At 39.5% G+C, this 17,599-nt stretch overlaps 1 protein-coding gene across 1 annotated transcript in view; it reads left to right on the top strand.

Moving 5' to 3' along the window:
• The window catches only part of dntt (deoxynucleotidyltransferase, terminal), a 147,606-nt gene that overhangs the window by 36,322 nt on the left and 93,685 nt on the right, over positions 1–17,599 (top strand). Inside the window, exons 5-7 of the mRNA XM_074675526.1 lie at positions 8,491–8,562; positions 8,765–8,888; positions 16,467–16,599. Of these exons, the coding sequence (XP_074531627.1) occupies positions 8,491–8,562; positions 8,765–8,888; positions 16,467–16,599 (329 nt within the window). The remainder of the gene's footprint in view (positions 1–8,490; positions 8,563–8,764; positions 8,889–16,466; positions 16,600–17,599) is intronic.

The following is a 17,599-nucleotide window of genomic DNA, read 5'->3' as shown; positions in this document are numbered from 1 at the left end:
CTAGATTTACAGACAGGTAGAGAGTTTTCCCACCAAGTCTGTGTGTCCAAGAGTAAGTGAAGATGAATACTATGATACTTTTTTTTTTTTACTTAGTTTGCATCTTTCAGCTCTCTTGAACTCTATTTTCACAGATCTCATAAATAATGTGGAGTCAGTAGCTGCTCTAAAGAGAGAAAGTCTGTTTGAGTCTGCCGGATAATGCACTGGCAGAAAATGAGCAGTATTGCAATGTTTATGCTGCGTGTTTAAAATGCTCAACACTAGGAATGGGAATTGACAAGATTTTGTCAATACCGATGCCCTTATCGATTCTGCTTATCGATCAGACTCTTTATCGATTCCCTTATCAATTCCTGTTGTAAATTGTCTTGGTACAAAAAGTAGCTTTACAGGTTTTCTGTGTCAACAACATTTAATTGAATTTATACTGTAAGTGAATAAAATGTTATTGGTCCCTGAGTCTGGATATTTCTGGGCATAATTACACAGAAACAGGTAAAAATGGCACACAGTGTGACGTTGATGTACTGTGTTGTAATATATTAATAATTCAAGGAGGCCATCTAGTGTCTCAAAGTGGTTATAGCAATGGTTTAAGTTGTTTGGAAGTTTTCCGTAGTTATTCAGTCAGCCATGAGCCTTTCAACTGCCGGTCAGCTTTTGACATTTGAAATTGTCAGTAATTTTTACAAAGAGTTGATGTGATATGTTTCTGTGATGAAAGTTGAAATTCTATTCTGAAGCTGAAGTTATACTGATGTATGCTAACTGCTAGCATATCAATGCAGTTTCCTATATACGTTAGCATCAAGCTTGCACTATTTTGTTATTTTGGTAAATAAGGTGATTTATACCGTTTCAAATTTACTGAATATGAATCTGAGAGAGAGTAATGTACATTTCTATATAAAGTCAGTTCTTCAGTAAAACTTCAAGCTGAAAATCCTGAATCAGCGTTTTATTGGGAAACGTTATCTAACTGCTAAGCTAAGATAGCTGCAGCAGACTAGTCGACGTAAGGTCCGGCGGCTCCAGCACAATGTAAAGAATTGATAAGGGAATCGTTAAGCACAAAGGCTAATGATATCGATGGATTGAACCATTTCTTATTGATTCTCATCGGGAACCAGTTTATGATTCCCATCCCTACTCAACACCAGTCCAGACCTTTGTTTTATTTGACAACTTAGTTAAAGGGGCTGTGAGGAGTTTGAAAGTGATCTTGAAAAAGTCTCCCTTGATATATATCGCTGTTACAGGTTATTTTAAATGGCTACTTCTTAGCGTCCAGGATCGGTAAACTATGACCAGATTGATTTACGACGCGTCTAGGTATCTATGACAACACCACGCCAGCTAATGAAGTTTAGTAGAAAGAAGAGATAAAACACAGAGGTCTGTGTTTTTCTCTGCTAAAAATGGTGGACACATGAGCTTAACCATCAGACAGAAAAAGGACATGAGAGTGGAAGAAAGATAAATAGAGTGATACAGCTCAAGCTAAAGGCTAATTAGCAACAATTATTGCCAGTCATAAAAATCCTATTTTCCTCAACACAAAGTACGAAATGAAAAAAAATAAATAAATAAATGCAAAACATGATTTAGAGGGACTAAACTGATACAATGATATCCCTTACAACTCTGAAAAAAATGGGCATAAAAAGGTGGCTATCCTTTGAAACTATCCTTTGAAAATGAGACCCATAAAACATATAGGTATGAGTTAAAGCTGTAAATGACAACAGTCTTTTTTATTTTCAGACTTATTTTGAAAAGTTCCTTCATTTAAAGTTTTTTGAGGATGAAAAATGGGCAGCTGTTATCTTAGAAGGAGCATGTACAAACTCTTCCTCTCTATAAGGAGACGTGTTTTCACTCTTTTTGGTGGAACTGCTTCATTTTTGTTCGGACTCTTATACTATGCTGTCAGGAAGAATGTGGGCTGAGTCTGTTTTTTTTTTCTTTTAACAATACCAATCTGCACAGAAACTCTCTCCAGAGCTGACATCAAAGTGGTGTTTCTTCTTGCAGATCATATTTGCCGGGGGTTTTCAAAGGTTAAAAAAATTGAATGTTGAGTTCAATCTCTCAGAAAGAAATCAAAAACAGTATTTCAGTTCTTGACTGACGCACTAATGCCTAACACACACACAAGACCGCACACACACTGACAGGCATTGCACACGTTTATCTCGTCTCTAAGAAAACAAGTCTCATTGGGTCACTTGACAATCATCCTCTCACCTACAGTGGAGCTCAGAGCAGGAATCACGGTGAGTTGTCAGGGAAAGTGTCAAGAAATGTTTGCCTGGAGAGAACGCTGAGTCCCTGCAGGGGAACAAGGTGAGCTCTGCAGTCCAACTCTGACACATTTAACCTCACACACACCCCGCACGTCTCAGAGCAGGTTTCAAAATCTGTCAAATCTGCCAGCACAGAGGCAGATTCATTAAACAAAAACACACTGACATCCCAGGAGACAGAATTAGTCTGGCTCTGAATGACCTCTCCCAGTTGTTGTTCTAACATGATTCAGACGTTCGCCTGGAGGTGAGGTTTTTTTCTTTTTCTTTTTTTTTTGTGTGTGTCTTCTTAAAAATGGATCTCAGCTCAAAACAACAAAAAGACATGACACGAAAACAAAGTGAAACCAAACAGGGTAAAAACAAAATGCCTGATGTGCCTGTGAACATCGGAGTGACACTCAGTCTGCAGAGACTGAAGCCATCGCTGCCGACTGAACATCCAAAGTGGGGAAAAGAGAGAAACCAACTGACATGAAAGTCTGCGAGCACTGAGGCAGAGGCAGAGATGAACAGCCTGTATGTGTTTTCTGTGTGTGTGTGTGTGTGTTCATTGAAGAAGCGTGTCTCCCCTGGAGCAGCGAAGCATTATCCGTGTATTTGAGGTTGGCCCTGGCTGGAGGCTTGAAATGCAGAGGTGGATGGGTGGATGCATGGTTGAGCAGTGAAGCTGTTTTAAACTGAGCTGTACTCACGGTGTGGATCTGAAGCTCACTGGTTCGTTGAGACTGAAAGTCATCCCCTCATGCATAAACATAAAGGAGAATGAGGAGATTTTTCAACCTGGGACATTTTGGAGTCCAAATGAACAAAAAATGGAACCACAGCAGCTAACAACTAACAAACTGAGAGGTAGAAAATGTCCTTCTCAAACTCTGACAGCATTTCAGAAAGGACCTCTAAATGGATGGATTCTTTGGGGGAAGTAAAGTGCTTTTTTAAAAACCAAAGACAGACAGAATACCCTATTTTTCAAGGCCGTTTAACCGGACTGACATTTAACTCTTACAGCACATAGCAATTGTTGGTTTATTCTTCAACTGTTTGTTTTTATTGTTATACAGTTCTACGGTTTCCATTAGCAGATGCTTTTGTCCAAAGTGACGTACAACACAAGCAAGAATTTAGACAAAAGGAAAAACTGAGTTTGTTTATTTTAGAATAATCCAGCCAAATGACCACAATTAACTACTTCAACAGTATACTTCAACCTTCAACAACATTCAGTAATAAGTGCTGAAAATTCACTAAGAGCTGGGTCTGAGACCTTCTGACTCATTCTACCCCTGGGGACCAAGAGGAGAAGGGTCAGATTAAGGGCCTAAGTGTTCCCTGAACAGTTGAGTTTTCAGACATCTCTTTAAAGTAGAAAGGGACTCTGTGGAGCATATAGAGTTTGGTAATTCATTCCACCATTTGGCCACAACAGAGGAGAACAGTTTGGCTAGTGATTTGGAGCCGCGCTGGGCTGGGAGCAGCAGGTGTCTTTCACAAGCAGAGGGTAGTGGATGGGAAGGAGTGTAGACCTGGATGAGGGACCCTAGGTAGGCAGGAGCTGTTCTTGTCCATGTTGTATGAGTCAGAAGAAGAGCTTTGAGTTAGATTCGAGCTGCTACTGGAAGCCAGTGAAGAGAGATTAACAACAGGGTGACTTGTGCTGTTTTGGGCTAGTTAAGACCAGACTTGCTGCTGCATTCTGGGTAATCTGCAGAGGTTTAAATGTACACGCAAGAAGGCCTGCCAGGAGGGAGTTGCAGTAGTCGATGCGTGAAAGCACAAGGACCTGTACCAGAAGCTGCGTGGCCTTATTGTGAAAAAATACTGTGTAGGATCCCAGCTCAACCTTTGACAAGCACAAAACCTTCTCAATTAGATCAGGGGTACTAAAGGGTAAACTTGTTTCTGTCAGCTGACTATGTAGACGGTGAAATACATGGACAACATACCCGTCCTTTTTCAAGGGGAGTTTTGAAGCCTATCATACAGAGCCCGGTAGGTGTCAGACGATATGTAAAAGCCAAAACACTGATGGGAACGTAACAACACAAATACAAACACCACAACACAATGAAAGCTAAACAATGTTTGTTAACTTATGGAACACAATAAAGTTGAGAAAGTAAATGATTTTGTTTCGTTTTAACTATGATAAATATAACTTCTTATGGGTTTTATCTTGTGATATCCTTTATAGTACTTTTATTTCTGTATTTACCACTAATACTTAATGTTATCTTTAGCTTTATGAATCAGTCATTGTATAACATTGGCATTATAGCAACATTTATCAAAGCTGAAGTTAAAAAGAGAAAAAAATAATTTACTTACTTTCACAACTTCTCTGTCTCTGTTAGAATAACTGACCTCTTAACTTCTGTAGTGGCTGCACTTCTGTATTGTTGTATTTTTATATGTGTGTTTTTTTTTTTTTGTTTTTTTTTTGCAAATCGTATGACACTTACTGGCCACCATGCTATCATCAGCAGTCTCTACTTTGGAAATGCTGACTAGATTTGGACCAGTTAGGATTAGCCATGAGCCTTTAACATTTGTGCTTACAGCCATAGTTACCCCTCATGCATTGTTAGCCATGCTCTTGATTTAGCAAAAGCTGTTAGTTTAATGTCTTCAAAATTAGTGACAGATTAAAAATAAATAAATGAATCATTCCCTGTGCCGTGCGTCAGCAGAGAAATAAATCACTCAGACCAAAAAGTCTTTGTCAAACCAGACATTAAATAAGGTTGTTTTTGCTGTTCAGACTGTATTTTTTGACAGGGTTGAAGCAAAATCATCTTAAAGATGAGGACAGTTCAGATTTCTGTTCAAATGTAGCATGGATAAAGAAAATGCACAAACTGTCATCATAGTGAGTGTGTCCCTTGCGTCATCCTCCATTGTATTGGCATCACACTGCTGCTTTCACAGTATGCTTGTGATGTGCTGCTACCTAAGATCCATCTCCTGTCCCCACCCGTCCCTCCTCTCATCCAACAGAGAGGACTCCTTACTGGAGGGAACATGTCAAATCAAACAACTTGGGGCCAGAGGTTTCTTCAAAATTTCATACACACTATAAAAATTTCAGAAAATGTCAGGATCTCTGCCTCAAAAGTTTTCCAAAGTTGACTGTTCATACTTACCCCTTCAGCCTGAGAAATTTTCCCATATGACAAAACTTTTAAACATAAATGAGCACTTAAAACAACATTCTTTATATTTGTATTTTTCCATTTTTAAAAATCTATATATTGATTTTACCCTCCCCTGCCCACACACAAAAATCATACTACTTTGGAAATGATTTGGTAGCCCATTTACATCACCTTCCCGGCCCACCAGGGGGCTATGGTCCACAGGTGGGGAACCACTGCTCTATAGTATCAACAGTATAAACAAAAAAATGACAAAAGAAACAGACTGAGAGCAAAAACAGTGACTGACTAGAATGTATAATTTTTTGTACATTTTGATCTACTCTAAAGTGCCTCCAATCATAAATTAGTAACTGGCATAGACTGAATTGGAGCGAGAGGAGGCGAAAGATGACCTTTGACATGTCAGTCACTGCTACAAAGTGCTCGCCTGTCAGTCAAATCAGCCACACCTCTGATAATGTCAAACACATAACCTTGATATCTTCAAGAGAGAAGTGGTGTAATATGAAATGTTTATGTCCTAGTGGAAAGGTTCATATCTCAAAGGTAGGGTCTGCCAGAATTTTCTTGACTTGTTAGTAAACACAACATTAAAACCAGGCTCCTCCTACTTTGATAAGTGCCAGCTGCAGTGCACACCAACAGCCTCTGACTGAAGCTACCTGAACACACTCACTTGCCCAGCAACCACCTGCAGCATCAAGTTTTTTATTGGCACCTGACTTGCCATGTTAGCACAGGCTAACCACGGGTATTTGGCACATACCTGCTCAGTAGAAAGCCAACTCGCATCGCTCTTTGTCCTGTGCTGCTCTCCAAGCGCCCAAAAGCGAGTGAAAGTCGAGCCAAGCTTCATCCTAGTTCTGGAAAAAGTGTAATTTTTTTGGTGTTTCTCATTTCACTCCTTCCTCTATGCTATGTCCGCTATTGTAGCTGCTCTGAATAGCTTCTTCAACTTGCTATCAACACGCAAAGTCACTTGCACACTGAGAGCACTGTAATTGGCTTATGTAACCATGTCTACTCCCAGTCCAGAAACATCAACTTACAGGCAGAGGAGAGGGTTGAGGCAGACCCAGACACTGGCACACATGAGTAACATGTACAAAGGCCCAGAAGTGACGACTGAGCAGGGTTATTCCTGTAAAAAGTGACATTTTACTTTTGTCTGTTTTTTGTCTGTGAACAACACAATGAAATTTTCAGGAAATGTTCAAAATGGGATAAGGAAGAAGTGATTAAATTTTGGAGGTGATCTGGATCACCGTCTCCATCCAGGATTTTTTTAAAGGATTCTTTATCTTTGTGAGATAGGGCCGTTTTCACCATATGTGTATATAACTCCATGATAAATGGTCGGATTGCTTTGCAAAACAAATCTGCAAGTAACACCAAATCATAGCAGACAGTCTGCTGAAAGGAAGTATAACATAAAAGTAGGACTGAAGTGTTGGTGACAATCACAAGATGTTTGGTGGAAGTCTGCGCTCTCTGAGTGCTTTTCTAGTTCAAAATGGTGTATTGCTGCAGGAATCATTTTTGTAATGCAGTCAGACACAAAGAACAAACATCTTAACTCAAAAACAAAAACTTTTACTTGCCAATAATAAATTTTGCTCAATTAATGCTAGACTCCAATTGATCCAGTATAAAATAGTTCATAGATTACATTACTCTAAAGTCAGATTAAATAAAATCTTTCCTAGTCTCTCTCCACTGTGTAATAAATGTAATGCCGCAGAAGGTACTCTTGCACACCACTTCTGGTCCTGCCCGAGTTTACACAACTTTTGGGCTGTCATTTTTCAATGGTTCTCTTTTGCCCTTAATGTCACTCTTAATACCTGACCCTGAAACTGCTCTGCTGGGACACTCCAACACTTTGAAAAGCCTGGACTGTAATTCACGTACTGCTTTGATTCATGGTATGATGATTGCTAAGATATGTATCCTGAAACTGTGGAAGTCTGCTTCATCTCCCAAATTTGAGACTTGGTTGAGGGAACTCATCAGCATTCTTCACGTGGAGAGAATGAGATATGAACTTTCTGGTAACAGCCTGAAATTTTTCAAGATATGGAACCCGGTGCTCGGGCAACTGAATGACCAGTGATACCTTCTTCCATCACCTATCCTGCTCACAGACGGTTATACAGTGAAGCATGTTGTTGGTGTAGCTATTGCCTCTTTCTTTGATTTTCATTGTATTGTATTTAAACTCAAATGTCTTTGTCACCCTTTTTTAATTCTTTTTTGTTTTTTTTAGTTAATCTTCCTATTGCTGTCTATGTATTGATCACTGTCTTATTTGTTGTCTGATATCTGTTGTAATCGCATTGAAAAATCACCATAAATGAAGTGTTCAAAAAAAAAAAAAAACCTTTTATCAATCTACAGGTCCAGGTTGAAAGGGTTTGTGAAAAAAGCTTTAAGATCCCAAACATGTAGTGTAACACAAATGAGCCTTGTCTGAAAAAAAAAGAGAAAAGACACTGGTAGTCAACTTTGAAATGAACCCAGATGCACATCTTGAGACATAAATCTACAGTTTGACCGGCTTGTTTCAACACTGGCGGCGTTTCCGTTCCCTGATGGAAGGTAGCCGATACTAAGCAGATAATTGCCGTCTCACTCTACGCCTCCTTATAATGAAGACAGTTAAAATGCAACTATCAAATGAAAGGAGCTCTGCGGATAGCTGCAGACAATTAAAAGGCGAACAAAGTTGTTTCTGAGAACACAATGCCTCGTATTACCCGGGGAAAACATTACGATGTGCTTTTATGTATGCTATAAAACCATTATTAATCCCAGGTTTCACAGTAACAAAGTCGTTATTTCTTGAAAAGAAATGAAAACGAGGAGGCGAGGAGCACCTGGTTAAAGTGGAAACTGTTTCCCTAATGTGTAGCTATTTAAGGCCATTTGTTCGCTGCTGATGGAGGAGAAACCAGGGAAAACATGTTGACTCTGACATTAGCAGAGTTTCTCTTAATAATATGACCCACTGTTGTGTTTTGCAGGAGATTCTTCAGTATGGCCATTCGTTTGAAGTTGAGAAAACACTCTCTGATGAAAGATATCAAACTTTAAAGGTCAGTAGATTAAAAAAAATCCATCCTTTGTTTGATTTTTTCCTATTTTAGGACGTTGAAATTGCTGTGAAATTGATTTGCATGTGTTATCTCCTCGGGAAACAGAACTCTTTTAAAACTCTGAATGCTAACCCCTTCTGAGGAGAGCCTGTCATTTCAAAGCATGTCGTCATGATTATGTGCTTACCTCGTTTCCTGCCAGCTGTTCACAAGTGTGTTTGGGGTTGGACCTAAGACGGCTGACAAGTGGTACCGCAGAGGGCTGCGCTCATTCAGCGACGTCCTGACAGACAGCAGCATCCAGCTCAACCGGATGCAACAAAGTGGTACGTCAACATCTCCACAAATTATACACCCAACACTTTAACCGGAGACTGCTTCCAGCCACGACAGACTCCAAGACGTAATCGTCACTTCTCCAGTGGGGCTGGGGGGGCTGTGTGTCATTTCTCTGGTCCCACAGGAGGCTCCTTTTGTGATGCTTTTGCTGTAATGTGTTTCTCCTAAGTGAGACCAGCAGGGAGTTCACAGAAAAAACACAGCGGGCAAATTCAGCAGGGGGACTTTTAATAAAAATCAATGAATCATGACTGTGAAGGGGTACACTTGCTGTTGAAGTCCCATGAGCTTTCCTCAGTCAGCGGGCCGTAGAGCCACAAAGGACAAGAAGCTGCTGACTCCCAATTTCAGAGTTACTGCTGTTTCACTTGTTAGTGGAATGTGCAGAGAAGAGTTTTGATGTCTTTTCTGCAGGAAAACATGATCCTCAGTTTGGTGTGAAGGTCTGTTATTTCCTTAAACTACAGATTGATTTTGGACAAAGCTTTACAGAGTAACTGCTGTTCTGAAGTGAGTCTGTGGTTCATTCAAGGTGAGTGAAAGTTTTCTCTGTGTCTGAATAATGTGGTTTACAGTTCTCTGTTGTTGAGATGTTCTGAAGGGATTAAATCTCTTGTTGTTGAAAAGGAAATCATCAGTTCACAGAAGGTGACTAATGTTAGCAGAGCTAGCACCACCAGTTTTTGATCCTCTCTGGAGATGAAATGTCCGTGTTCCTGTGCTTGATATGCATTTCTTCAGTTGATTTAAACAGATATGACTGTGTCTCCATTTTTTTGATCAAAGTACTGCAAGTTTACACTGTGGATAAAACAATGACCAAAAGGTTTTTGTTTGGATTTTTTGGATCAGGATTGGAGATATAGTGTATATTTCCAATGTCAATGCCAGGGTTCAAGTCCGGCTTTTGGCCTCTTTCCCGCATGTCACTCCCCACTCTCCTCCTGTTTCCTGCTCTATCCACTGTCCTCTCTACTTTGATTAAAGGCAAAAGAATTACTTAAAAACAAACAAAAAAGCACGGAAATTCAAACCACTGGAGTACTTGTACTGGTATCAGTCTGTATAAAAAGTGGTATTAAACATCCCTAGAAAATATCAAATGAATTAGTTATGTAATAATAAGAAATATAGAAAAGTCCAAAGGATAAGGAAATTGAAGGCAGTGGACAATGCCAAAAAAAGAAATAATCAAAATAGCCAAAGAAAATAGAAATAATTTTTTGCAATATATACAAATGTACAAAACTCCAAAAGACTTTAGTTTGATTCATTTTTTTGAATATAGCCTCAGAGTCAGATTGTCTTTATTTTCTTTTGAAAATTAGTGTTGGAGTAGGGTCTCTCAATAGACACGGTACACAATGAGAATATCTACAGTGAGAATAAGACCCAATCAAAAATTCAGGTTTAATAATAACAATTAAAACAAAACAACAAAAAAATAAATCAATAAAAAAATACTACCAAGAACTGCAAGAGGTGTAGTGTGTGGATGTGCAAAAATAGTGCAAGATGAACTTTTCTCCCACATTGGTTTTTGATTGGTTGACATTTGTGTTGCAGGATGTAAGCCCCTCTTTGTAAGCCTTGGCTCCACTGGTGCAGTTTATGAGCACACATTAAAACTAGTATTATAACTAGTATTATTTTGGCTTCATGTCTCAAGAGATGGAGGTGTGATGTTTATAATACTGTCAGTGCTTTGGACACGTATGGTTCCCTGACAGAGCAGGTCAGGTTGAGTATGACATTTTATTCTGTGTCTCGGCGGCTTTTCTGAAGGCTCTGTAGATTATTAGATTTTAGATTAAATGTACATCAACAGCTTGCAGAGACAGGTGGAGGTTAAATGGGCTGTAGCAGGGAGTGCGGACTCTGCTGGGCTTAGTTTTGATGGTTTCAGGGTTGGGGGTTCACTTTGTGACCTGCGCAATTCTCTGAAACCGAAAGGCTTCCTTAGCAGAGTGCAGGTCCAGAATCGGCTTTTGATCTTTTGCAGCTTTTGATCCGTGGCTGTTGTGGTGAAGCTGGTGTAATAAGAATCCTGAGGGGGTTTCAGAATAAAGGCCTTTGGCCATCTTTATCAGGAGGGTTTATCATGTGGTGAACATGAAGGACTCTGTGGCAGTTAAGAGATGAGGCATGAACAGAAAAGTCACTGTGGTGCCTCCCATGTGAGATTTTAGGATGGTTTTCAGAGTTTGATGAGCCCAGGTATATAAGTGAGCTACAGACTTCATTTCCACCATGCCAACTGTGTCCAAACAACATAGTTAAAATAGCTCTTGTAGCTTTCAGTAGTAACTTTTCCCCAACACAGTTTTACTGGCATACATCTAAATGCAGCAACCAACAGTACCTTTTCACCACATGAAATGCTAATTGATTCCACCATTTTTTTTTTTTTTACAAGTTTAAGGGTTTACTTTAGGGTGTGTGGGTCAAACTGTCAATTGAAATAATGACTAGTCAGCTGAAGAAATCATTTCTAATTTTAATTGTTATAATTTATTATTATTAAAATGCTGATTTTATGTCATGTTTAAGCTGCAGAGTTGCCACCTACCACTATGACTCTGTAGCTCAGGTTAATGGAGATTGCCATTATGCTATAAGTCTCTACTACCTGGATGTAAACATGCACAGTTGACTTACATATACAGTCAGGTCCATAAATATTTGGACACTGACACAATTTTCTGCATTCCAGCTCTTTATGACACCACAATGGAATTGAAATGAAACAATCAAAATGTGCTTTAAGTGCAGACTTTGAGCTTTAATTTGAGGGTAATAACATCCAAATCAGGTGTACGGTCTAGGAATGACGACACATTTTATACGTGCCTTCCTCCTTTTAAGGGACCAAAAGTAATTGGACGATTGGCCTTTCAGCTGTTCCATGTCCAGGTGTGTGTTATCTCCTCGTTATTTCATTACCAAGGGGTAGATAAAAGGCCTAGAGTTCATTTCAAGTGTGTTGTATTCATTTGGAAACTGGTGAGGTCATCTCTCAATATGAAGACCAAAGAATTGTCACTATCAGTGAAGCAAGCCATCATTAGGTTAAAAAGTCAACAAAAATCCATCAGAGAGATCACAAAAACATTAGGTGTGGCCAAATCAACTGTTTGGTACATTTTTAAATACAGAGAACGCACTGGCGGGCTCAGCAACACCAAAAGACCTGGAAGACCAAGGAAAACAAGTGTGGTGGATGACAGATGAATCATCTCCCTCATCAAGAAAAACCCTTTCACAACAGTTGGCCAGATCAAGACAACTCTCCAGGAGTTTGGAGTATCTGTGTCCAAGTCAACAATTAAAAGAAGACTTCACCAGAGGAAATACAGAGGTTTCACCACAAGGTGTAAACCATTGGTGAGCCTCAAAAACAGGAAGGCCAGATTAGAGTTTGCCAAAAAACATCTGAAAGAGCCTGTTCAGTTCTGGAACAACGTCTTATGGACAGATGAAACAAAAATCAACTTGTACCAGAATGATGGAAAGAGAAGAGTATGGAGAAGGGAGGGAACTGCTCAAGATCCAAAGCATACCATCTTATCCGTGAAGCATGGTGCTGGTAGTGTAATGGCGTGGGCGTGTATGGCTGCCAGTGGGACTGGATCTCTCATTTTTATTGATGATGTGACTTCTGATAAGACCAGCAGAATTAATTTTGAAGTGTTTCGGGCAACAACCAAATGCTTCAAAAGTCATCAGACGACGCTTCACAATCCAGATGAACAACGACCCAAAGCATACTGCAAAAGCAACCAAAGAGTTTTTAAAGGCAAAGAAGTGGAATGTTCTGCAGTGGCCAAGTCAGTCACCTGACCTGAATCCCATTGAACATGCATTTCACTTGCTGGAGACAAAACTGAAGGGAAAATGCCCAAAGAACAAGCAGGAGCTGAAGATAGCTGCAGCAGAGGCCTGGCAAAGCATCACCAGGGATGAAACCCAGCATTTGGTTACGTACATGGGTTCAGGACTTCAGGCTGTCATTGACTGCAAAGGATTTGCAACAAAGTATTAAAATGTGACAACCTGATTTATGATTATGTTTGTCTGTCCAATTACTTTTGGTCCCTTAAAAGGAGGAGGGCACATATAAAATGTGTCGTCATTCCTAGACCGTACACCTGATTTGGATGTAAATACCCTCAAATTAAAGCTCAAAGTCTGCACTTAAAGCACATTTTGATTGTTTCATTTCAATTCCACTGTGGTGTCATAAAGAGCTGGAATGCAGAAAATTGTGTCAGTGTCCAAATATTTATGGACCTGACTGTAGTTACACAGCACATTTTTTAAATTTGTTTGTAAGCTGTTACAGTTCAAACGGGTAAATAAACATTTGATGTAAGCAATATGGAGCCAGATCAGGCAAATGAATGTGAACATGCAGAGAGGACCAAAGGCGGGTGGAGCTAGCTCTGCTATCATAAGCCACACACCGTAAACCAATTCAACACAGACTCAATATTCAGCCTAAGCCATATTCAATAAGTTGTGTTTATATTATTTACAAATGAGCCATATCACACATCTCTGGTCACTTAGCATTGTATTTAACAGTAGGGTTGCAAAATTCTGGGAATTTCAAAGTCGTAAACTTTCCATGGGAATTTATGAGAACAAACAGGAATTTATGTGAGTGAAATGGAAATTTGAAATTAGGAACTAAAATAATGCTAGGGTATATTGTAGCATAATTTTGGCCAAAAGAACCTGATTTAATGCAAGTTCACTTGCATATCTATGCTATTCCTTGGCCACAGAGCAGCACTTTGCTGACTGCAGGGCTGTTGAGACAACACACTCCGTTTATGCACTGAGCATGATGCCAACAGCACAAGTTTATTAAAGGTACCACCTGAGGACAACATGAAGTCAACTAAGACCGAGAAGAAGGAGATACTAGACCTAATCAGCCACTGTTCACCAGAAGCTTGAGTGGAGCAGGTGAGCAGCTTCAAATAACTGGGCGTACACATCAGTGAGGATCTCACCTGGACACTCAACACCACACAGGTCGTGAAGAAGGCACAACTTTGGCTACACTTCCTGAGGCAGTCCCCCAAGATCCACAGCAAGAGCATCTTGACCAGCTGCGTCACTGTGTGGTACACAGACGCCTGCAGAGTGATGACTGCTGAGAGGATCACTAAGACCCCACAGCAGAGTCCACTGGAGAACTGCATCTTCAAAGACCTCACCCATGACTACCCTCATGCTGGAGGTACAGGAGTGTGAATTGCTGGACCTCCAGACTCATAAACTCTTTCTTTCCCACTGCCATCCAACTCCTGAATGGGAGACTACCTCATGCTCAGTTTGCACATATTACATTCATTTTTGCTGTTTAAAAGTTCTATTTGCCCTTTCTACTACCTTTTACTTGCCCTAATTTTGGGAGTTGTTTATTTGTAGATATTTTATTTTTTTGTTTTTTCCTTTGGCTATTTTTTGTATTTTATAGTTGGCATTCATTGTAGATGGCAAAGAAAGAATTTCATTGTTCAGGGAAACGTGTTTCTTTACTGAGCATTTGACAATAAACACTTTTAATCTCAAATTATGAATTATTTTGTGATAAAATTATTCAAAATTTTTCCAAATTTCTCAGACTTAACTGCCCATATAATGTTTCCTGGAATGTTCTAGAAAGTTTCCGCCCCTTTGAAACCCTATTTAATAGCATTTTAAAACTTAAACCTTTACCACAGTTTTTCATTAAAAATCCCAAATATCCACAATAACTTTCATGAGAGAAATCACTGAAGTACACGGTAAAAAATGTTGATTGAATTTAACTCACTCAAGTCATCTTGTTGCTTTGGCTGAGTTAAATTGAATGAAATGTCAAATAGTCTGAACTAGAAAAAAAAGATAAAGAGAACTAAAAAAAAAAGTTGGTTGGACTCAATTCATTAAGTTTTTACAGCAAAGTAATTTGGGCCTGTGCCAACAGTGTAACATATCAATGTACAACAGGGTCTAGTGTCCACTGTTTCCTCCTCACTCATGGTTACAAAACACCATCACAACAACAACAACAACAACAACAACAAAAAATGGATTCATGTGGACATAGATTTTTAATTTGTTACATTTTTGCAGTTAAGGCGATGTTGAATTAAAATTATGTAAAATTATTATAGAACAAGAAAAATGTGCAAAATCACTTTTTACAGAGTAGAATGCATCTTTTAAATATTAAGCAAATTTCATATCTCACTTGTTCCAGTGTATACTGTCTGCTCAGTAGGGCTGGGAAGATATGCTATTCTTGCGATTTGATTCTATTATGATTTTTGGAGAGCCAATTCTTTGATATTAAATTATATTTAAGATTTATTTTTCCCAATCCAGTTTATAAACAGACTGAAATGAAGAATATCAATTTGAGAAAAGAAAAAAAACATTTTTTTTTTTTAATAAAGAATCCCAATTTTGATATTGACAAACAAAAAATCCCAATCGATTTTTTGATTTTTTTCTCCCACCCCTACTGCTCAGCATGGAAAAGTCTTAGTTATGATCAATCAAATCAAGTTTAGTAAATGGACGTAATCCACTGTAACTATGAACATAAGTAAATTATTATATATTTGGTAAAGATATTTAACCGTGACGGGACAAGCAGCCTCCCAACAAACAAACATCATGGTTCATAGAGGTAAAGTTTGCTGCATATGCACAGTGAAAAATCTTCTGGGTGAAGGAATGCTCTTCTTATCTGAAAGGAATAGCTGAGTGAACAAGAATAGAGCTGCAAACTGTGGGAGCATCCAAACATACAGATAGCATCATCCCCAGCAGTTGTCAGAGATAGAAATCCCACCGTGCGTTTAATATACTCAGCTAAATGTCTCAGAGGAGAACAGTGATACGCAGTGATTCATTTGTCTGCATCATTTCTCTGCGTCTTCCTCTGCTGCTCAGAATGTGGCTCTGCATGAGCTGATAATTCAAAACATGATATTACACTGCTCGCCGCTCCCCATTCAGTGAGGAACTCGGTCTGATAATGTATTATGCTGACAGACTTCTTCATCAAGCTGGTCATAATCTATCATTTGGAACAGTGCAGCCTCGGCACCATGCGGGGAAATAATGTGGGTTTTTGACATGGAAAATGTGTTTGAACCCTGATCTCTCCACTCTGTGGTGTAAATCTGAGAAGAGCAGAAATAATGAACTACCCCATCCGTTTTATTGTGTTAAAGACCAGCTTATATGTAAAAACGGAGCCATTAATCTTTGGTGTGTCTCAGTCTGTTCTCAGGGGAGAGAAGTTCACTATGCTGTAAAAAAATGAATGTAGCAGCATGAAATCAACATGATTCACATCAATCATAATTTAGCTCAGTATCTACAGCGGCTGTAACCCTCCTGTGTGTGTGCAGCAGGAGAGCTCTGCTCGGCTCCTCCAGCAGAACATATCACATGTTACCTTAGTTTTAATTCGGCCTGACGCTCCACTTCCCCAGAGCAAACGTCTCTGATTGATGGCTGGCTCACAGACTAATAACCACGTGCTCTTTTCCCTGCAGGGTTCCTGCATTATGGAGACATCTCCAGGGCTGTCAGCAAAGCAGAGGCCCGAGCTCTGAGGAGCATTATTGACGAAGCTGTCCATGAGATCACACCTGATGCTGTTCTGGCGCTGACAGGTGGCTTTCGCAGGTACAAGACACGTTTCCTCCTCTTAGTGCTGATATGGTTTTTATAATGGACACCTTTCCTGCCCAGAGTTTTACTTTGTTCCCCAACTTGACAAACTCCTCCTGGTCATGCACAGAGAGTATGAAGCAGAGTGGGGCAACGTGGTGATTAACGTTGCAAGAATTTGTCTGGGATGTGACAAAATGCTAAAGAAAGCTTATTAGTTTTAGACTGAAGTTTATCAGCAGGGGGGCTGCATGCTGAGCTGCCATTAACACTAGCTGGGCTTATTACTAAAGTTTTCCTTCAGGGCACCACTTTGATAGGTAAATGTATTTTCAAGCCCTCATTATCCCTTCATCGTATACATGAACATCAACATAAACTTAGCTCAAAAGAAAGGAACTTTGTGTTTGGTGGTTTATCTCTTTGTTGTAACAATCTTCTTGGGCAAACTTATACCGTTGTAAAGCCTGTTTCTTCCTCTTTTCAATGGTGCCCTATTTGTAAGGAAAAAGCATTTCTGGGATGAGCAGCAGAGCCGAGTATGCAGGTTGTGTTCTTTAAAAGTTTGCTAAATCTTTTCTGCCTATGCCAAACACCTTATTAGGACATTTTATGTTGCCTTTAAAGTCATCTGGAATACTTTCTGCAAAACACACAGAACTGTGACACTCGTACTGTATTGTTCTAGGTGATGTGTATTTTTCCAGGAAATCCCCTTCTGAAAGAGTAGAGTTGTTTTATTTCTGGGGACTAGGTTTTGAACAGCTGTGCCACCTTTTCCCTCTTTTTCTTTTTCTCTGTCTTACTCGTCATTTCACAAAACTTCCCACAGTGACAGGTGATGTTCAAAATGGCAGAGAGGAGTTAAGGTGGGGGACTGCGAGCTCTTCAAAAAGCTTTTTATCTGCATTTCTTATGGTGTTTGGGACAGTATTTTTCCTGACTCTCTAGTGTGGCCATCTCTCTCATCTCATGTAAATACTTAAACAGCACAAGGGGTTTTTCTCAGGACTGT

Source organism: Halichoeres trimaculatus, unplaced genomic scaffold (assembly GCF_033239565.1).
Source record: "Halichoeres trimaculatus isolate MK-OKI-2021-1 unplaced genomic scaffold, fHalTri1.1 fHalTri1_scaffold_8, whole genome shotgun sequence".
NCBI classification, from domain to species: domain Eukaryota; kingdom Metazoa; phylum Chordata; class Actinopteri; order Labriformes; family Labridae; genus Halichoeres; species Halichoeres trimaculatus.
The sequence above is the reverse complement of the archived record's forward strand: the minus strand, read 5'-3'. Positions and strand labels throughout refer to the sequence as shown.